At 32.2% G+C, this 24,131-nt stretch overlaps 1 protein-coding gene across 1 annotated transcript in view; it reads right to left on the bottom strand.

Annotated features, from left to right (window-relative positions):
• Positions 1-24,131, bottom strand: part of Ten-m (teneurin transmembrane protein Ten-m) — a 231,386-nt gene that overhangs the window by 61,541 nt on the left and 145,714 nt on the right. The window contains exon 4 of the mRNA XM_090110419.1: positions 9,310-9,348. Within this exon, the coding sequence (XP_089966545.1) occupies positions 9,310-9,348 (39 nt within the window). The remainder of the gene's footprint in view (positions 1-9,309; positions 9,349-24,131) is intronic.

Here is a 24,131-nt window from a genome sequence, read left to right as displayed (position 1 = left end):
TTTTAGTAAGGAGTATTTAGCTGTGATAAGTCGGTAATGGTAACATTTATAACATAAAAGTTGATATTAATGGTTATAAAGAGTAACTCTACCATAGTTTCTTCTTGTTAGTTAAAGGAACAAATTTTGCGTTCGACTTTGTGAATACCGTAATATAACAACTTTATAGTTTTCACAGTAACTTATAAATAGAAATGTTCTTTCAAAGTTTCAGACCCAGTAAGAAATCAAGAAGATAAAAAATCAACCACAAAACTAATTTAATAGAATACTATACAGTATTATTGTATTAAATTAATGTGTTTGTTCTTACTTATCTCCAGAAAAGCGACCATTAAGTCTCCATTACGCACAATAAAACAAAACAAATAAATAAGCGCAACTCCAAAACGATACAATAGAAAGAAAAATAAAAAATCAGTTGGATTTTTTCACAAGCAAATGTTTTCAACAAATATATTTGCCGTTCAAACAAAAAGTCGGGCGTATGGAGCTGTGATTTTTGTGAAATATTTTTTACTCTTGCTTCCAATTGCAGTCATTTTGTAGCCCACTCGCATTATTGGTGCCCGTTCTACATTTTTTGCGACATATATAAGTTAGTGATGTATCCTTGTGTTTTGTGTACGTGAGAAATAGGTATACATACAAACTGAAAATGTGATTTCTGTCTATATATATTTAAAGCACTTCAAATACTGTACTATTCACTACTTAAAAAAGAGCGTGTGTGCCGAGTCAAAAGCGAAACTGCTTTGGCAAGTTTCAAAGATCCTAAAATCGTCGGTATTGCCATCACGCCTAAAGAAATTTCACTTCAAAAATCTTCGACAATTATGCTACTTAACATCATAATTTTTGTGAACATAAACACGAGATACATTAAGGCAGAATAAAACTCATTAATATCTCGCAATCGAATAAAATAACACACCATAACAATGGGAATCGAATCGGGCACCGTTCGTTTAACAATTAAAGCTCACTTGAACGTCGATTGTTTTAATTAAACGAATTTCAAGAGTAATCGCATATAGTGCCACTTGCTAATGGGATTTTGGATCTTTTTTGTTAAATTACTGATCATTTATTGTATAATTTGTTCTTTTAATGTTTGTCTGTTATAAGGTACCTTGAAGTTGAATAAAAAGTAATGCTTTTTGTTGATTGGTTTGACATCAGTATTAATATTACTAGTTAATAATCAGGAAAACAGTGAGTAGCTCCTCTTTATACATACATATACTTATACATATTTATCATGAACAAAATATTATTAAACATTTAAGCACGGATATAACTACATTAAAAATATTTTTTCATTTATAAAAATCAAACTGAAATCACTTTATTTGCGGCGAAGAGCGGAAAATAATAATATTATAGAAAAGTTCTTAACGAAGTTATGAGCGGAGTCGTAAGATAAACTAAACTGGACTCATTTCGATACAACTTTTAGTTTTTATTGAAAAACGTATTTAAAATCGTATTCGCAGGGATTTTTTTTCAATTAGCGCCGCGTTAGCTGAACAAAAGTTTTGTTTTATTTGAGCGACTAATAAAAACTACCGTGTATAATTTATATAATTTATACATTTTGTTTTAAAATAAAATTCTACAGTGAATTTTATAGTTGAGCCAATTTAATAGGCAACATTTGACGTCTATCAATTTTATCTTCATAGGGTGGTAACCTGCTTAAAAACATCGATTAAAGCGAATTAATCGATACGGACTTGAAACAATTGTCAATCGAACTTGATACACATGTCAATAATTTATGATGATTTTTATTCCCAAGTAACCAATGCATTCGATTCTAGATGTCAGATTTCGATTTTTAGAGTAACGTCTCTGGTATTTATTTATTTATTCATACTTTATTGCTCTGACAAAGCTTAACTGGGAACTTAATCTAATTATAAATTAAAACAAATGGCGGTCTTATCGCTAAATAGCGATTTCTTCCAGACAACCAGACGTACGAAAGGAAGTTAGTTTGAGGAGAGGAATAGGGCAGAGCATAAATATAATAAGTAAGAATATATTAATATGTAACTATAAGATTATCGAGAAATACAATATATATTCACAGTATAGGAAGGAATAATTAAGGCCATAAAAATATGTTAATAAATATATAAAGCGATAAAGATATAATACAAAATAGATTATTAAATACGACAAGAAGAATGATAATTATCGCGTACCATTATTTTAAATTTATGTAATGACTGTGCCTTTTTTATTGGTTCTGGTAATGCGTTCCACAGTTTAATAGCCTGAACAGTGAAGGAAGTATCGTAGAAACAAGTAAAGTGTGGTGGCATTCGTAAACGATACATTTCAGTGGAGCGAACAGGTTCTCCATTGTTACCCCTGAAGACAAATTTTTCTTTTAGGTATTTCGGCATCTTTGGGTTGAACATTACCTGATAGAGGAGATGCAGCACATGAGCATTCCGGCGAAATCGGATCGGTAGCCATTTGAGTTTAGACCGGAACTCAGATACATGGTCATATTTCCGTAGACCAAATATGAATCGTATACAAGTATTTATAAAGAAAAAAGGTTTATTGACACAAAATTGTAGCGACGTCAGTTATTTAAATAAGTAAGGTTTATCAGTAAAATCAAATCTTAAAATTAGTTGCATCGGTCATTATTATTATAAATATGTAATCGTAATTGAAAAAAGTTAAACAAATGTGCAGTTCTAACAAAACGAAATATCATGTTATTCTATGTCGTCGTTACTAGGTTACGTTGTTGAATTTTGTTGAACTGTCAAATGTTGCCTATTAAAATGGCTCTACTATATGTACCGTAATTGTTTCTTTTTTATAGTCTAGTTGCGAATAGAATAATATTGATACAATATTTTGATATTTTCATTGCACCTTTTTTATATACTTAACGTTTTTCAGTATGTTTAATAAACATAGAGTATCTTCTGCCTTTACTGACTTAAAAAATCCCTGTAATAGGTCTTACTTTATACTTATAACACTGCCATAACATTAACCTCACGACAAATCCTACAAAAAAGAAAACAAAATATTTACCACCGAAAACTTTAGCTATAAGCTTGAATACTGCCTACACAGGCTTTACAGAAACACTTATAATAAAACGTGACGATATTTCGCAAAAATCCATAAATCGCGATAATGACTGAGTAATTTTTATCTCTTTAAGTATAAAATAGGAACTCGCGCCATTGTGCCGAAGGTTCCCGAACATCAAGTGTCAGTGAACGATAAAAAATAATGCAAATTCACTCCGTCCCGGGATAATGTCCGATCGTTACATAGATAACAGATTTATAGGTGTTCCCGGGACGCGCGGGAGAAACGCGCTCTATTGTTGCTTATGAGAAGCTTTATAATAGGCCTATGTGTTTATTGTGGAATCTATGCTAATATTTCCTATGTGTTTATTGAGGAATCTATACTAATATTATAAAGCTGAAAAGTTTGTTTGTTTGTATGAACGCGCTAATCTCAGGAACTACTGGTCCGATTTGAAAATTCTTTCGGTGTTAGATAGCCCATTTATCGAGGAAGGTATAGCCTTCCTCGATAAGCGTAGTACTATTATAATATATTCTGTGCTATAGGCTATATCATCACACTAAGACCAACAGGAGCGAAGCCACGCGGGTGAAACTGCGGAGCGCAGCTAGTATGTAATAAACAGCTATTCATAGTAAATAATAAAATGAACATCAATAATTTCTTAATTATAAATCAAATGAAATTAAATACCACGTATAGATAAGTAGGTAAATTATCTATAGATAAGTAACGTGAGCTTTGAATATCTTAAAGAAAAATGCCTTATTTTCTAAGTTTATTATATTCTTCGATATGCCATGAGTCAAATTAAGCAAACATATAAGACAAATGATAAACATAAAAAAACTTGTTCCTATTTAGTAATGTTATTATTACAACATAGTGCGCGACTTAAACGCTCGTGTGTAATTGGCCTTAGCGCTATAAACGACATCACCCTTACTTAGGAAAGTGATTCAGGTGGTCGTTTGGAATCCTTTTTTCATTTTAACCGTTCTGAGTGAGAATTTATATTGATATTGCCGGTTTAATGTTCCTGGTATTTACTAAATTTTTTCCCATTTTCTTGGAAATTCCGGTAGCTAGGTAATTCGGTTTCGAGGCTATAAAAACTTGTTGATCACTTTTTGTTGTTTGTCCTGAATTTTATGAAATATATATTTTATTTATGAATGACTACAGGCCATGTACATAATACCTCAAAGAATTTACTTAGCTTGCTGCTCAGGCGAGCTTCACGAAGTTATATACAAATATCAACGCATCTTTCTATATAAAATATCTAACATTGTATCCATTAGTATTTATGTTAAAATTCATCAAATGCATTTTTTAACATTCAATATATCACTAACTAGCTTTCCACCCGCAGCTTCGCCCGCGCCGTCAAAGAAAAACCCGCATAGTTCCCGTTCCCGTGGGATTTCCAGGAAAAAACCTATCCTATGTCCCGGGGTAAAAAGTAGCCTATGTCCTTTCTCGGATGTCAAAATATCTCTACACAAAATTTCATGCAAATTGGTTCAGTAGTTAAGGCGTGATTGAGTAACAGACAGACAGACAGAGTTACTTTCGCATTTATAATATTAAGTATGGATTATAGTTTGTAACAAAAAATAAAACCTCCATGTATTAGGCTTTCTTTTAAGAGTTCAAAAAGGCTTTTTATCATTACATACATATAATATTAGGATATCTTTTTTTAGACTTTTAATAAAAGTCTTTGTTATACATTATTATATTCGCAAGATATAATCTCGCTTGAATACCCTTTGAAACTCATTACCCAGTATCTTATGCCGACATCGTGTCTCTCAATAGGCCTCATTTACAAACAACTTTACCAATTTCCTGTAATAATAGCGTCTTTATATTTATGATTAATAGCTTATTTTATACTAGCTTTCCGCCCGCGGCTTCGCCCGCATTTTCAAAGATAAACCCGCATAGTTCCCGTATTTCCGGGATAAAACCTATCCTATGTGTTAATCCAAGTTACCCTCTATATGTGTGCCAAATTTCATTGTAATCGGTTCAGTAGTTTTTACGTGAAAGAGTAACAAACATCCATACATCCATACAAACTTTCACATTTATAATATTTACTTTATATATATTCTATGAATAAGAGTGAATATTGTGATGGTGTTTATATTCTAGTATCAGCGATACAAAAATTTAAGCAATAGTTTGGAAAGTAATTCAGTTTTTATGAAAAACGTTCTGTTATCGGACGCCTTAGTTGAAGTCGATCGTTAGTTAAGATTACTTAGGAACTAGGTATTTTACGATTATGAAAGTAATAATTACTTATAAATAAACCAGCAGAAATACATTGTAGGGACGAAAATAGTATACTTCTAAAACTGATGAGAAAAGTTTGCAAGTGCATATATATATATTTCACTATATCTCCAAAACATTTTTGGAAATAACAAAATTGCCAAGGAAACTTTCAGCCCTGTTAACTTGTTGGCAGAATTTCAAAAAAATCCCTCGTTAGTGCACCCTTGGGACACTCGAAGAATTTCTACATTCAGACCACTAAGGAAAGCTTTAGATTTCATAAAATGATGAAGCTAAGCGTAAAGAAGCCCTTTATATACATACCATAGTATTCAAAGTCAAACTGAAACTTTTATTTATTCAATTAGACTTCTCCTAGAAGCACTTTTGATCGTCATTACATATTTTTAACATTTACCACCGATTCGGAAAGCAGTATCTACGGAGAAGAACGTAATTTAATCAATTTAAAGGCAAACATCAAAATATTAACGATATTTTTAATCCCTAAGATTAAACATTGAATTCCTTAACACCAAAACGCATCGTTAACAGTTAAATGTAACCGAATTATTCCCCTTTGCATTTAAGTGCGTTTTTAGAATTTAATATCAGATTAATGAGAAGTTATGGCGCTTGCACGAATTCCGACGTTCCTTCCGCGCGAACTCACTGCATGCTATTCACTAAAATTAGACGCACCCAGTTATTGGGGTTTCGTTTATCAATTGACGTAGGTATGGTTATATTTAATTTTCATAGTTCATATTTAGTAAGAATCTAATAAATATATTATAATTCATAAGCTTGTTCTTTGGTAGAAAATAGCAAAAATTTGTATAGAGCTAAGCAGTCATTTCTTAAAGTTTAATTTGAAATTATCAATACTTATGTTTTAAAACACACACACATCGTATAGATTTTTACATCAAAATTTCAAATATATTGCTTCTCAGATTAATAGTATTTAAATAAAGGAAACTACACTTTCTTATAAAAAGGTGTCCTATCTTGAGAATCGGAGAAAATAAGAGACTTTGGCATGATAATACCAGACTTTAAACTTCAATCTACGGTTAACTAACACGGTAATAAAATAGAGCATTAAAGCTAATATAATACGCGAAAATCGTATCAAACAGGATAGTTAACGCTTCAACATCCAAACTGGCTTAAACCGTGAACAACTTGCCTAACTCGATAGTAACTAAACAATCGGTGACGTCGCTCTTAGAGTTTCCTAATACTGGTAATAATACTTACATACCACGGTACAAGTATAGTACTAGTATATTTCTATTGTAACTAGCCGATGATATACAAGAAACACCTTCATAAAATAATCTATACTAATATTATAAAGCTGGAGAGTTTGTTTGTTTGAACGCGCTAATCTCGGGAACTACTGGTCCGATTTGAAAAATTCTTTCGGTGTTAGATAGCTCATTTATCGAGGAAGGCTATAGGCTATATACCATCACGCTACGACCAACAGGAGAGGAGCCACGGGGGTGAAACCGCGCGGAGCAGCTAGTGCTAAATACAAAGAAAAAAAGGTTGTATCGGTTTAAATGTATATGAGTAATTGGCCTTATTACCGTTACACAGTTAGCTTTAAAACGACTAGTATTAGACTTTATTTTGCGAACTACTCTTTGTAAATCTACGTAATTATATCCTTTTGATAGTGATTAAAATTAGCTACTCGGTACAACTTGGTAAGCCCTCGCAGATCTGAATTGCCGAACTAAAATGAAACGGCTCGCTCCAGCAAAATTACTTCTCAAAGCATAGTTTATAGTTTTAGAGCGCAAGTTCTGTACGAAATTGATTATGAAGATATTGAATAGTATCTTCGAGTCGGCAATCATTCAGATTATCGCCGTCCTATGGAATATTCCATTAATTTAATTAATTTCAATATTGTGAGAACTCGGGAGCTATAGAATTGACGTAAATTGAGGATGGAGTTAAGATTATAAACTAAGTGAATTATGATAACGGCCGCCCGCGAATCGGAGTTCTATAAATGTATGTGTGAATTTGGTTTACAATGTGGAACTTTACAGTGCATAGAACTATATTATAATTGGAAAGACGAAAGTTGTTACGTAGATATGGCAGTAGATAGTAAACACGTGAAAAAAAGCCAGTTTTTTTAATGCCGTTGTTATACGAAAAAGATTTTTAGCGATTGCATAGCTTCTATCTCGGGCCTTGAGCGCGGGGACCGAATCCAGAAATTTAGTAACGAAAAACCTCACGCTCCCCACTCCGACGGGCGCGGAGGTGTGGCTTAAAGGCATAGCATGCAATAGCTTTACCGAAGCAGTCCCCGAGTGCCACACGTCTTATTTTTATTAATATACTAGCGGTCCGCCCCGGCTTCGCCCGTGGTACATATTTACGTTTTCTCTACATAAAAACCATCCTCGTACTTCAAGGAATATAATAAAAAAAGAATTATCAAAATCGGTTCAGCCGTTCTCGAGTTATGCGCTTACCAACACATTTTGCGATTCATTTTTATATATAAGATAAGATAAAATGCGGTATACCTAAATAGTATGTATATTATCATAATATTGTAGTCGACGTGATTTTGTGATTTTGATATCGAATTTCAACAGCTGTACAATATAAACCCTCCAATAGACTAAACAGTACATGGAGTGTTTATGTTTATACATTAAAATTAGCTCATAATTTTGTAGGGCTGTGAGAGAATGAAAGGCTGTGCCTAGTTATAATAACTATGAGACTTAAAATATAGGTCATTTCATAATTGAGAAATAGTCGATTGAAACATTATTAAATTGTATTGAAAGTTCTGTCTTTATAAAAAATATTTAAAAGTTACGATCAGTCATATTGATTTTATTAGTACCTGAACTTATATTTAGAATAATATATTTTAACTGTTATACTGCCTATAAAAAGCACATTCAAATATATAAAGTACAAATATTTCTATTTTTGACACAAAATACTTAAACAAGTTTCGTTTAACTGAATATTTTGGTTAAACTTATTGAATATTTATGACGGATAGCGAGAATTCAGACTCATTTGGTTAATATTTTAAAGTGTCATTATTTATATTATACTCAGTAGCAGATTATTCATAAATTTATTGGCAATTTGTTTGTTGATGATAATGATATTCAGTGCAAAACCTTTGGCAGAATTGAAATAACGGCGAACATTTGATATCTACTAGATATGATTTTCTGTTATTATTATTTATATAATAGAATATAATCGACTAATTAATAAATCCGCTATTGGTTAACTATTGAAATAAATTAATGAAATAATTTTAATAATTTAATTTAATCCTACAATTTTTACAAATAATATTACAGCATTTTCTTAAGGAAATATTCGAGAAGGTTCTTTACAAACAATTACAGTTCGTTCTTTCATGTAAAACGAAACGCAAGAAATACTTTTATTTGTACTTGCATTTACCACAACCAAAAAAAAAAACAAAGTTCATAAAACCCGTCCAAACATTTGCCCCATAAACCATTTGGTACATTTCACAATAGGTTTCACTGTTGCCATGGAAACGAGCTGAATCTAGTATAAAGGGAAAAATTGATGACCTAACTGAGGTTCTATGCTAGTTGCTTTTTATTTACACGTCACGGGAATGACGTGACGTGTCGTGTACAGGTGTGCAGAAATTGATTATTTTTTGCTTTTCGTGTCCATTGGAATGATACGGGGTTAGAAATGTGTGAATAATACATGGATACAAGTTTTATTTAGAAATGTGCGGTTGTTTAAGTGTTATTGAGTAACAAACACACATAGTGTACAATTAATATTATTTAAGTGTACCCACTTATTATTATGTTAAGCTCTATGCTTTTTAAGTTGATATAATATGAAATATTTTTAAATATGATAATATTTTAAGAAATAAAAATAATTACTTACGTTCGTGGTCGGGCCGATCGTATGTAGATCTGAGCATGCCTGTAACAAAATAAATTAACCTTTAATACCTTTTATAAAATTAAGAATATGTACATACAATTAAGTCACTGTTTATATTTTTCAAATAAGTTTGAAATACAATTATTACAATACAATATGAATAAAAAATATTCCCAAAATAACTAACCTCTTAACTATCTATAGCGCGTCAATTAAAAATCTCTAAAACTGAACCTTTTCCCAAATATAGGGCATTGATTTTTAACTCGTTCATTAATTACGTCACAACTCATTCCGAAACCAATTAGTTTGCTTAGCGGGGTGTATCATATTGCGTTGTCATGGCAACCGGTATGGACACGTGCTAATTGCCGAACATTGGAGCTAGCCCGTCGGAACATTTTGTAACGTTTAGCACCTCCTGAGCGTACTGTCGGCTCCAACACATTCTAGACTTGCAATTATTACACTTCGGAATTGGAGTACGCAAGGCAAGGGTCTTGATTTTGGTTGAGAGTTATTCTGTTATGTAGTTATTTAATTTGTATTTTGATTGATGGTGAAGTTAAAAGCTTATAATAATCACAAATGTGTAGACATCGTTTTATAGGAACGTTGTTAGTTCAAAGTAATTTTGTAAGTGTTGAAAGTAAGTAAATTACATTTATAAGTTGTTATAAAGAAGTTTTAAAAAACAACTACGAATTAACAACCCATCTGAAAATAAAAATAACGAAATAATTTTAATAAAATAAATAGCAAGAAATATAAAATCATAACTTCAAAACGATATTGTACGCGACTGTACTCTCAGTGTACGAGCCAATTGATCGTAATATTTTGTACAAACCAACCGAATGAATGAAACGCAACGTTTGACTTAAAAATATAACATAATTCCATTCCGTGAGAACATTTGAAAGTATTTATTTTATATTAAATTTGCTGCATTCAAAGTGCTATTCCAATATAATTTTATTTCATACTAGCTGCGCTCCGCTCCTGTTGGTCTCAGCGTAATCATAGAGGTATACCTATAGCCTATAATAGCCTTCCTCGATAAATGGGCTACCTATCTAACACTGAAAAAATTTTTCAAATCAAACCTGTAGTTCCTGAGATTAGCGCGTTCAAACAAACAAACTCTTCAGCTTTATAATATAAGTATAGATAAATATAAATATGTTTGTTTAGATCTACAGTATTTACGTAGTCTCTTAGAAAAAGCATTTTCTCTGTAGGAGGAGCTGGAGAACTACCTTTTAGCTTTATCTTTTATCTTTTCCGATCTTGGAATTCCGTTGAAACCTCACATCCTATTTTAGGAAAGCAATGCATTTACGACATAGTATTGTGTTGAAACAATGTTTAAAAACACTGTATATGGGTAATCTTTCGAACACTACTAAAATGGTATACCTACGATGCTCGGGAGATTGGAAAAAGGTGGGTAATAAATATAATTTGTAGACGCGTGTTGATTCTTATTCCTTGAAACTTTTATTGTAAATATTAATTTTATACCTTCATTGTTATTTTTGTCGTGTAAAAATGTATAATTAATCGACATTCCTAAAATATACATATAGGATTTTTAAAGACTCTTTATTTACCAAAGCAACTGCAGTGAAAATCATTACTTCCAAATGCCTGTGTTTATAATTCTTATCATGTACATATATATATATATGTTATAGTCAAAGTCCGATACACAGTCTCTTCGCGGAAGGACTGGTTTATCCTAGGTTTGGCCAAAGCCATCAGGCAATACCCGAAATACATTTCAATTTCGCCCTTTGCCTGAAGTATTTTTAGTCAAACCCAGGAGCTCCTAACTTTTCAGTCAAACGTCGAAAGTAAATTATTCTGTTTCGGTTTTGGCCTAGTCAATCCTAGAAGCGACTGCAATTCTCGGTCAAACGTTGATCTGAACATGTTTAAACAGGTTCATAATGTTCATAATTCAAAATTTGGTGGCCAAGGCTTTATAAAATGCCACTGCAATAAAAAATGCTCTTCAAAATTATGCAAATGTAAAAGGTCTAATGTATTGTGCAATTCTAAATGTCATAATGCCTCACCATGCCAGAATAAAGATTAATTTTTCATTTTAATTACCTAAGAAATTATTAAAACAATTAACATTAAAGTTAATGCCTCACCATGTCAGAAAAATGATTAATTTTTCATTTTAATTACTTAAGAAATTTTTAAAACAATAAACATCAAAATTTTAAAAATGTTATTTTTTTATACTTAATCTTATACAAACTAACCTCCGTATATTCCAACGCATTTATTTATTTATTTTATACTTTATTGCACATCGTACAAAAGGCGGGCCTAATGCCACACGGCATTCTCTCAAAGCATCTCAAATATAAAAGTGAAAATCACGTAAGATGACCAATCAGGTGTCAGAACTGGCAGAGTTAAGCGGTTCTTAAGACTTGAAAGCTGCTTAAATGATAAAATGCTTCCAAATATACGAAGATAAGACACTTCATACCTATATCGGAGTTTGACTCGTCAAACCCCGATTTAATGAAATTGTGTTTTGACGTTTGCCTGACCAAATTAGTCTCTCCCAGGTTTGACGAAAATTGTTTAGTCAAAGGCCGAAAATTTACATTTGTTTGGGCTTTGACTAAGTCATTCAGTCTGACCTGAGGATGGACCAGTCCAACCTAGGAGCGCCGGAGCTTCGGAGTTTGCCTATAACATATATATATATAATTTCTATACCACAGAACAGCATGGCAACGGCATGAAACATTTTTTGTTATTATTTGCAAAGTAAACATACGTCTATAAGGAAGCCCCGAGGCTGCTCCCGGATTGTTAGGCTGTATTTATTCAGAATCGGATAAACTTCCAATAAAAACATCTGAAACCAAGTTTCAGTGCTATTTTTACTATAAACATACTGTATTTTGTTTAGCGACTTTTTCATGTAATCCCAAATTGGATTTGGGAGGAATCATAACGGCCGAGCTGTTAAAAAATACTTGTACTATTTATTTGTATTCGAAATAAGATATCGTGTTACAATAAACTTGTAGAAGAAATGTGAACTCAGATAAAATTACAGATAATATGTATTTATTATTTACAAAAGGTCACTTACATAGTGTATAGAAATATTTCTATAAAGGCAATTGAATAGAAATATTACCTACATTTTACTATTCACATTTAAATAATTGAAAATCTGAATTTTGAAGTTATATTATCTCCATTTAATTCAATATAAGAAACCTTATACACGTAACATAGGAGAGGTCACTACATTCTTCAGATGTTAACTTTCGTTAAATAAAATATGTCTGTATAATATTGTCATTTAAGTAATTGAATGCAAATGTAGAATGGCCGGTCTATGCGGTCGTGTCAGGTTTTATTCACAAAGCGATACAAATGGTGAAATAAATGGGTCAGGCGCGGACAATAAGAGACCTTTGGAGGTCTGTCGCGTATTCCACTTTAATTTATAGCCGCTTAATCGTATGTATATTGTATAGTTAATGTAGAGGCGTTTGGTTGTGTCGTGTCACGAATTTGATACTGATTTTTTATGCTTAATATTAAGGCTTGTAAGCACAAGTTAATGTTCAAAATATTGGTTTTGATTGTGTAGTAATAAACTTGCATTTGGAATTAATTGCTATATTAAATAAGAACTGGTTGTTTTAACTGGGGTACATACGATTCAGTAAGCTAGCAATTGGCTTTTATAAAATTGTTCATAGTATTCATATTTTACTGCAAATTTGTTCGGAGAATTAATAAAATAAACTCATTTTTATTAAATTAGTTATAAAAGGAAATGCTATCAATTAATATAATCACAAACACAAAGTCGAGCGCGCACAACACCAGCCGCGTCCGGTAATAAATGACGCTGCGACAAAACGTCGTGATTCAAAGTCGTGAGACGCGCACGTGTCGTGCCACGTCACGATATCGGCGCAATGGATACGTGATTGGAAAAAATGGACAATGCATTGTGTATTGTATGGGGCCTTAATATTTGATAAATAAACTGGCTGTGCCCCGCGGTTTTACTCGCAGTGCTCCGCTCCTGTTGGTCTCAGCGTGATGATATATAGCCTTAGCCTTCCTCGATACATGGGCTATCTAACACTAAACTATCTATCTTTCAAATCGGACCAGTAGTTCCTGGGATTAGCGCGTTCAAACAAACAAACTCTTCAGCTTTATAATATTGGTATAATATAGTATACCTATTTTTAATTAGTAAACGATTACGTAAATTATTTTATTAATGATTAAGATATAAATATTAAGAATTACATATTTTATAAACATAAAAACGGCGAATCCTTTTTCTATATTATGGAGATTGCACTATTCTTAAAGGAAACCATTAAACATATATGATAGTTTCTATACGACTACTTTTTATGTAGGTTTAAGAAGAATTAAAAGATTTTATAAATAAAATAGACTGACAAAACCACGGGTCAAACTAGTTAATATTAACGATATAATCACATGCGTGGGTGCTGCCCACCTCGTTGCCAAGTATTCCAACCGCTTTGGATTAAATAATAAATGCTTTTTATGTAATATTTGTTCTTTTTTTCGTATTATTTTAGGTCATAATCTTAAGTTGAATCAAATCTGTTAAGACCTTTTTGGAGAGACAATGTCTTTATCGTTATTAGGAATAGAAAACCAAGTTCTTACAGTATACATTGGTTCCCTTATTTCATTGAATAAAATATATTATTTAAAAAAAATCTCACAAAACAAAATATGTTGACATCCGAATAAAATTAAGCACATAAACATCAAATTTCGACCTTACGACCTCAACAATAAAATTCAATATCCAAATCACAACTCAAGGACACTGGAACACTGTACTTGCAATATTGATTACGCAAGTAATAAAATAACACTGCTGTATATAGTAACAAGTCCTGGACCTTGTACGCATCCTTGTAAGGTCCCGACCACCCATCGTACGGTTATGTCATGTTTTTTTCATTCGGTCGACGACTTGGTAGCGGTTAAGTGTTGTATGTTTTTGTTGTTTTGATTTATTTGTGTATTAATTATTTTAATATGCTCTGGTACGAATTTAAGTGTTTAGATTTGTTAAAAGTTTCATGGATGCGCTATAAAGTGGTAAAACACAGGAGAGACTCTTAGAATGACAATTCACAAGGTCAAATTTCAACGACCTATTGACATACAATAATAAACTTGCTATTAAAATACAATTGTTATAAAATTTCTATATTTCGTATCAAATTTAGTTAAGCATTTAATAACAACCAAACATATAAACGCACATCGCATCAAACGATCAATTAAACCAACGCATATTCAATTTATCATCAATTAGAATATTGAAAACTCCCATCTATAATGCAATAAAATTTTTAATTAACAATTCCTCCATTACTATAATGCAAGTCAATATTAATCACAGGTATCCATTACATGTACAAATGGCCCACGAGTCTTATGCAAGACTTTTTATTTAATTGGACAAGCGGCCTTTTGGAGTTTCTTTGTGAATGCCGTAATGTTATAGAGATTTATTTTGATGATATTGAATTGTGTTCTGAATGTAAGACGAAATTTAATTTTACATTTATTAATATTCTAAACTACACATTTAAATAATATTTTAATGTTAAAATTTTATAAATGTTTATAGAACTCTACTCTCGTCTTACTACACTGCAGCAAAAAGGCAATTAAGGCTAAAGGCAATTAAACTTAGCAGATCTTATTACATATATTTTTTAAATATTTTGCAACACGTCGAATATGACCAACATAGCCAAACAAACAATATCTGAAACAACTGCACACAATCGATACATCACTTTCGAATCAACGCCTTATTCAACGTCAGGATTAAAAAGTTGCGTCACGAAAATTGCAACAAAATTATCCGCAAAATAAATCTTGAGTACTGCAATTAACTTCGCATCATATAATAAAGGGTTTTCGATAGCTATACATGGTTCTGGCCATAACCAGGTACATATTTGGTTATTGTGATTAAAAGTTGTTTGTTCTGACAAAAACGGTTTTTTATTATGCAACACCGTGTAATGCGATGGGACGTGAACGTGATGCTTTTTGGGAATATTGGAAAGTTTTTACTTATTTTTCTGTGTTTTTTATATAAGTATTAGTATGATGTAGTAGTTTTATCATAGTTTATATTTTCGAGAGTAGTGTGTGATATTTATTCTGCAAACAACTAAATTATTACATTTCAATTTAAGATGGCAAATTGTTTAGTAGAATACTATATAATATGTAGTTAAAGTCCTTCTAGGTACCTTTTCGTGAAAATATTGAAAAATAATATTGAATCATTAAAAATATAGATTAACCCTAAAACGCCGATGTATGTAAAAGCAATCAGCCGGGCCGTTTCGTCCATCGCCTCGCTAGATCACCGTGATACCACGCGTCAATCCCAATGATATACGACTCTGTCGGCACGTACATTTTTTGCAACACCATAAACTTGCCTGCAAATAAAAGAGGTTTACGCAAAAGGATATTGCCTCAAAAGATTACGATCTTATTGGACCCTCCGTAGTTTTCGTTTACTTGCATTTAAGATGTAAAACGTTTTAAAATTACATCACATTACTAGCATTAGTTTTTCATAGCCGTGTCGTGTATAGCTTTAAAGTTAAGAACAGACTTTACAATTTAATTTGTCCAAACAAGGCACATGTTTGTATGTTAACTAGAACATAAATCTATTCAAACAAAACATACTTAATAACCATTAACTCACTGAGATGTCAACGATAAAACAATTCAAAAGCAACGAACAAAATTAAAGAGAGTATTAAAATATTCACACTATAAATAGCTGGTACTGTTGTAGATTTAACAGATACGAGGTACAATTGTAGCGAGGTATACAGAGGTAGAATGGCACTCACAATCCGTATAAGGCCTGGTCTTGCTTCCATACGGGGCTAGAATGGCCGTACTTACCAAATAAGAGCGCGCTCGGACAGCCTGCAGCGAACGGGTTGGTTTCGAAATGCGAAAGCCGATGTTTGTTTTTGTTAAAGTTTATAGTAAAAATACGATTATGGTAAATTTATTTTTGCCGTCAGCTAGTCTGAAGTGCTAACTATTTTGCGGAATAAAATAAATTGCCGGCGTGTCACTTCGCGCTGTATTTCCAAATAAAAATACGATTTTATTTTATACGCAATGTTGGGAATTATTCAGAAATATACCTATGCTAGTTAAAGTAAACATTAATTTTTTTAATATAGTTATAATATTGTTTAATATAGAGTAGGCGTTGGTGTGTTTATGTAGACTATACATAAATAAACATAAGTATATACAGAACAAAAATAAGTAAAAATCGCAAAACAATCAATACAACCTAAAAGCTCTTACTGTACTTCTAGTTTGAATGGAACACAAAATTACAAAAATTGAATACACGTTTGAACTTATACAAAAGGTATTTCGTAACGCCTGGTGCATACTCACGGATTACGGAATAAGTTAAGCATTTTTTCAGGCGTGCCTCGGAGCGCGTAAGTCATTTATCACCGTCAGGCGTCAGTGTGCCCCCGGCTTTGCTTAGGCCCTGATAACAGCTAAGTGAAACGAAAATACGTTTTATAAATTACACTTGTGGTATTTAACGGTATTTGTTTAGAGGCATTCTGTGTTTTGATGTTTTTGTTTTAATTAAGGTATTGAAAAGTTCTTAGATCATTGACGGCATATGAGTGATTTAAGGAAAACATGGAGTACGTTAATTTTGAATTTCTTCGTACCTACATGTAGGACTCAAAGAAAAGCATTCTGTTCCATATTGTTTAACCAAAATCATTATCAACATAATCAAAGTAATATATTAGTCCACTTGCTAGGTTCACGTAGTAGCATTTTAAAATACTTACAACAAAATCTCTACTATGAAATACCACACAGGCTATCACTTCACAACGTCCTTTACAAAACCACCGCCCAGTTAAAAGCAGGACAGATAAAAAACTCCCCATTTCTACAAATTAAAGTAATCGCAAAAATATGAATCACAATGATATTAGAAGCAACATTGCGCAATGAGTCTCGAGTCTGCGTCTGATCGCTTATCGGCTCCCCAGTGTCTTTCAGCCGTATTCCAACTGGAATCAATCGTGAAATAGTGATGGGACGTTATCGATATCGCGGAATCACGTTAAAGAACTTGTGAGTCAAAAGAATTGCATTTATGCATTATTCTTAAAAAATCATGAGTCATAACGATCTACGTAACATGCGAAGTTATCTCTTCTTATTACTACATAGTTTAAAACAAAGAAACTTTCTCTGTCCCTATGTCTCTATGTATGCTTAAATCTTTTAAAAAAATGTATTCGTGTGTTAGAGTACACACGTAAGAAGTGAAACTTCTTTATGATCTTATGTCACGATAAAATGTCACGAGTATGGCGTAACGCAAAAATGTCACGCGTACGGCGTAACGCATAAATGTCACGCGTACGGCGTAACGCAAAAATGTTACACTAAATTTTTGTCCAACCCCGATAAAGAAGTTTCACTTCAAAAGTGGGATTGATTTTGATGCGGTTTTTTTTTAAAGATAAAGTTATTCAATAGGAAGGTTTTAGTATATAATTTATTAGGTTTTAGACAAAGCGGGCGAAGCCGCGAGCGGAAACCTAGTTACTTTATAAACTAAGTAATTATTGAAAGAGTAGTTTCTTGTGTTTCTTAAATTCTGCCCACTTATTAATTAGATAATGTTCGAAGTATTTCCACAATTTATTAATATTCTGTTAGCGTTGTTTTATCATCCTGATTACGCAATAATAGCAGAACCTTCATTATACAATGTGTTGAGAATTTTAAACATCGTATTGTTTTCCAACTTTTAAACTTTTTTATAAAACGATATATTATATAATATAGTATTCTTTCACAGATAAATTACAGTATTGATTTTAAAGTCTTAATAACTTTACATAATCACGATTGCAGTTCACTCGGAAAAACCGTAATAAATCATCGATAATCGACTGCGTGTGACAACCCTATTTGCGATTACGCTAGTGTGGGGCGATGGAATACTGACGATTGCATTACCATCTCAAACGTGACGCCGGGGCGCAAGACTTGTGAATTTTTAATTCAAAGCCTAAATACGTCGCATTTCAACCTCATTATTTCCACGCATATTGACGATAATTTTAATCCGGTAAGGCGTTTGATGTTGGATTTTTCGGTCTGACAGTTGTATAAGTTCGAGATCTCTACTGTTTGGACAGCCTTGTTTCACTTTATTTATTCAGAGTATAAGTATTTAGCAAAATACGAGTCCATAAATGAAATAAATTTCTTGTGTATTTCAATCAGATAAAATACAGAAAAACTTATTATAATTTGCCTATGATAATGTAAACAGGATGTTCCAATTCAGGCCATTTTATTAAATCCGCGCAAACTTGTCGTGCCATCATTTTGGGCACATCTAACGATGTTATAGACAGAAACGACAATTCCTTTTGATCAATCCCGCAATCGTCTCAGAGTACGGCTTATCCGATTTAATTTCGTCGAAATATTGTAATTACACGCTCAAAGTATAAGAAAGTCACGGCAATATAGACTTAGGACGTAAGAAATAGGAGCGGATTTCGTTCAAATAAGATTAAGTATGTATGATCAGATGGTGACTGTTCAGGCCTCTTTGGACTCATATTTTAATATTGCGGAGGGCGTTTTGCTAGATTAAATCCGAATTGAAGAATTCGGCTGTGGAGTAACTGATGATTAGACGTGTGCTTGATAGCTGGATATTGGAAATATATTTTACACCCGTATCCGTTATTGTACTGGTTCTTTGCATGTGGTTGTCATTAGATCGGATTATTGCGTATTTTTTATAGATGTAAAGTACAAATAGGGAGGAATATGAAAAAGCAAAGAAAAAAGAATTTTTAAAACCTTTACAAAATTCTTAAGTTCAAACCTCGAGTTGTAATGAGAGCTCGTTACAACTCGAGGTTTGAAAAATTATGCCTTATTTTGGGCTATTCATGTAACGTTAGCAAATAACTGAGCCCTGTAAAAGGCATAAACAAGATATTTTGCATGCAAGATACAGTTCTCACATTTTGTACAACTAAATTTAATTATGCTTGTATTTTTCAAGAATCTGGCCAGTGCTTCTGATCTCTCTTGCTTTTGTTTATAATAAAGTAGACCTTATTTTTAGAGTACTAAACTATAAGTGTAAAATTTGTACCAAGCCACGACCCCACCAGTAATTTCATAGTAAAAAAAATATTTTTTATAATTACATTTAACCGCTACCACTCATCACTTACAGTCAAGAGTTATTAAGGCGTCGGAAACGCTCCTGATATTCAAGGACCTTAAGATTTGCTAATTACGGCCGCTGTTAAAATTAACCGTCCTCGCTCTCATAAAAACCTCCGTCTTATAAGCCATTGTTTTAAGAATATACCCTTTTGAAATTCTTAATTATTACGAAAATTCTGGACGAGGCTTCGCTTTAGGTTTTCCAATTTTACATATGTTTGCGGAGTATATTATGATATAAGTAATTTCGGTAAGGGTAGAAAATATTCTTTAGACATGTTGTTATTAGTATCGTGGTCTGCATTTATTGCAAACTTAACGCTTGATGCATTTTTTGTAATTCTTGTGTTCAATCTAGGATAACATGAGTGTACACATTGAAAACACATAAAATTTAAATCAAAATGATTTTTTTTATTGCCTTATCTAAACCCATAGAGCACAGAAAAAACAGACAAACCTCAAACTTGTTCACGATAAAGCGTCACAAATCTAAGAGACAATTTTAATTGCTTTCCATCCACGCATTGTGCATTAACTTGTCACGAAGACACTGACTTGCTTATAAACTTAAATTAAGGCAGGAGATAAATGGGATCTGTCAATATCTACCCATTAATGATTTCCAAAGCGTTTGAGGGTTTTATACCTATAACGCTGAGTCAGTACTGCACTTAATATAGTCTGCTGTTGGATTGAAATGTAATTTTCTTGTAGAGGGATGGATGTAATGGACGACTGCGAATAATTTTCTTCGCTTACGCTTTTAAATAGATACTTAGTTTGTACTTAAGTTTTATGACGGTGCGTGAATAGACAGCTTTATTTAATATGGAGCGGTTTATGGATGTTTCATATTTACGCGGAGTGAGAAGGGTATTTCGATTTGTGCTTTGATATACGTTTACATATTGGATGATTTATGGTATTTTATAGAAGTAATGATATGACTTCAGATGAATCTTTGTTTATTATATTATGTACTAGCGGTTCGCCCCGGCTTCGCCCGTGGTACATATGAAAAATAGATGTTGGCCGATTCTCAGACTTACCCGATATGCACAGAAAATTTCATGAGAATCGGTCCACCCGTTTCGGAGGAGTATGCAGACTAACATTGTGACAAGAGAATTTTATATATAAGATAAGATAATAGAGGCTAGATGTGTTTTTTTAAATAACAAAAGAGTTATTATATTCCCATCTTTTTATTTGATGTAAAAGTGTTAAAATTCATAAATAAAAGTATAGAATAAGTCTTTAACTTCCGAAGCCGTATTCATAAACAACTTTCTGAAGGAAAACTTTCTGGTTCTAATTGAAAAAGTTAAATTTGGATGTTTTTGTGTGATGTGTGCGTCAAATTATATGTTTACATACCTAAATAAATGTAATTAGCTAATTTTATTGGAAATAATTTCTAAGAATATCACTAGAAGTTTCCAATTAATTTCCATAAAATTATGTTTTATGAAAATATCTATTTTTACAGTCATATAGCTTTGCGCCCGTGGGTTTGCCCGCTTTGTCTAAAATCTTATAAGACCTATAAATACTAAAACCTTCCTCTTGAATCACTTTATCTATAATAATCCATAAAAATCAGTCACGTAATTTTAAAGATCTTATCATACAGACGGCGGAAACTTTGTTTTATATTAATTATACTTCTTAGTTCTTAGTAATTTGAGACCTAATAAGATGAAAAAGTATATCAATGGATAAACGATGAATCTTATATATAAAAATGAATCGCAAAATGTGTTGGTAAGCGCATAACTCGAGAACGGCTGAACCGATTTCGATAATTCTTTTTTTATTATATTCCTTGAAGTACGAGGATGGTTTTTATGTAGAGAAAACGTAAACATGTACCACGGGCGAAGCCGGGGCGAACCGCTAGTAGATTATAATTTTAACTTACCGAAATAAAACAATATAATGAAATTTTTCAGTGTATCGGAGGAATATGTAAAACTGTCGTACGTAAAAGTAAAATTCTATATTTATATTCTCCTACAAAGCATTATCAATTATGTATTTAGAGTTAATTGTAATAAAATATTTTGATTTTTAGTGCGAAGGCAACGAATGCAAATCTACGGTAACATTTATTTATAGTTTTTATAAAATACTAGCGGTCCGCCCCGGCTTCGCCCGTGGTAAATAATATTTACGTCTTCTCTACATAAGAACCATCCTCGTACTTCAAGGAATATAATAAAAAAAGAATTATCGAAATCGGTTCAGCCGTTCTCGAGTTATGCGCTTACCAACACATTTTGCTATTCATTTTTATATATAAGATTATCATATATTGATGATCTTCTATTCATATATCATACGTACACAAAATTGGCATTATTAAATTACATAATGTCCTGCCTTGAACTTTTAGGTAAACAAAGTAGTAGGTATATGTATAGGCTTTTAATACTGAACTTAATATGTATTAAAAACTTAATTATATGTAGGTAAAATGTAAGTAAACGTTAACCACTCGACAATTATTCAATACTAATAGTTATGACTAGCTTCCGCCCGCGACTCCGTCCGCGCGAAAAATTAATATTTTTTTTTTCTTCGTATTTTTCCGGGATAAAAAGTATCCTATTTTATGCCCAGGATAATAAGGTATAATTATACCAAGTTTCATCGAAATCGAACCGTTAGTTTTCACGTGATGCCTTCACATACAGACAGACAGACAGACAAGTATTTTTTTTATCACATATTTGGGTTTGGTATCGATCCAGTAACACCCCCTACTATTTATTTTTTCAATATTTTCAATGTACAGAATTGACCCTTCTACAGATTTATTATATGTATAATTGTATAGATAGATTATAACTAATAACTACTATAACCCCCTGAATGTAACTAAAATACGAAAATGTAATTTCAAAACTAAAAATACCAAAAGAGGTCGTATTCGTTTAAGGTATTAAGGTTAGACCTAGAAAAAAGTAATGGCTCTTTCTACCTTGTCAGGCCACTTAAGCACTTAACCACGTTAGTGATAAAAATATATTTATTTAAGGCGTAATTTTTTATTATTTTTGTGGTTAATTCTTTATTACTTTAACACTGGCTGTTTGAAAATGTTTATTTTATTAAGTAGGTATCATTATAAAAAGTAAATAACGAAGTTTTTTAGTACAAAGCTTCTTTGCAGGTTTAGTAATAATCGACTTTGCGAATATAATTTTAGTATTCGCATTAGGTTCGTAACGGCATTTTCATGTATCTTGAAATATTTTTAAACTTTATATTAGAAAAAAAGGGATTTTCATTCACACAACATAGAAATGTCACCGCAAATTATCCTTGGAGTTTCTGAAATTCCTGTAAAAGAAAGATCTACTTAAATAGATTGTGAAGTGAAATTTAAGCAGTTTATAAATATCGTTTGCCTTTTGCCATAGTTACAGCCAAATCCATAACATGGAAACAAACAAATTGACTGGTGTGAAAAATAATGAAGGTAAAATGAAAGCAATTAAAAGTGCAAGGAAACGTTTCCACCACAACCCTCGGTGCCTGGCACCGTCTCCCCTCAGGCTAATAACCTTGCTTAAGTGGTATTGAAAAAAATAGATAAGAGCAATTTCGTATATTGAGTTTTTAATGGCTTTTCGGTTTTAGTTTCAAATGCACTGATGTAACTGTGACGTTTGATTCTTTCGTTTTGTGTAGGTAACTGTTTAATTGATATCGTTTCGATAAACATATGTTGATCGACGCGACGTTGATAAACAAATTATAATGTATCAAGTTAAATATGTTCCTACGAATATTATAATTCACAAAATTATTTAATACATATTTTGTTGAAATGTCAACTTTTAACAGTAAATCAAATAAAATAATACATTTTATCAAAATAACTTATCAAGTAAACATCTCCACCTTTATAATTTATCATTCCACGAACGCTGAATAAAACATTCGGAAATAAACACATTTCCTTGACAATTAAGTGGTGAAAAGATTGAAATAAAAGCGTCGAGCGAAGACAGGGCGCGAATCGATACCACCGTCAGCTATGAATATTGTATTCAACGGAACATTTGTAACGCTGAAAAAACACTTAAAAATACGTGTTATTTTGTTATTTCTGTAATATCTGTGGCGCATACGTGTGATCGAACAGCTGTTGGTTATTTAACCCGGATTATGTATGAAATACAGTTGAAACGCGCCATTTTTGTAGAAATAAAGAAATCGAGCCAGTCTGCGAGCTGCTCTCAGGATTTAAATCTGACGGCTTTAAATATCGTTCTTGCGAATATTTTGGTTGGTACGTGGTTGTAATTATGCTACTAATATTATAAATGCAAAAGTTTGTAAGGATGGATCGATTGTTATTCTTTCACGAAAAATCTACTAGACGGATTTAGATGAAACTTTAAAGTAATATAGGTTACACATTAGAATAACAAATGAGCTAT

This window comes from Colias eurytheme, chromosome 15, assembly GCF_061535395.1.
Source record: "Colias eurytheme isolate Ceu_HAF_F1 chromosome 15, ilColEury1 Martin Lab GWU primary, whole genome shotgun sequence".
Lineage (NCBI taxonomy): Eukaryota > Metazoa > Arthropoda > Insecta > Lepidoptera > Pieridae > Colias > Colias eurytheme.
This window is presented reverse-complemented; position numbering and strand designations above follow the sequence as displayed.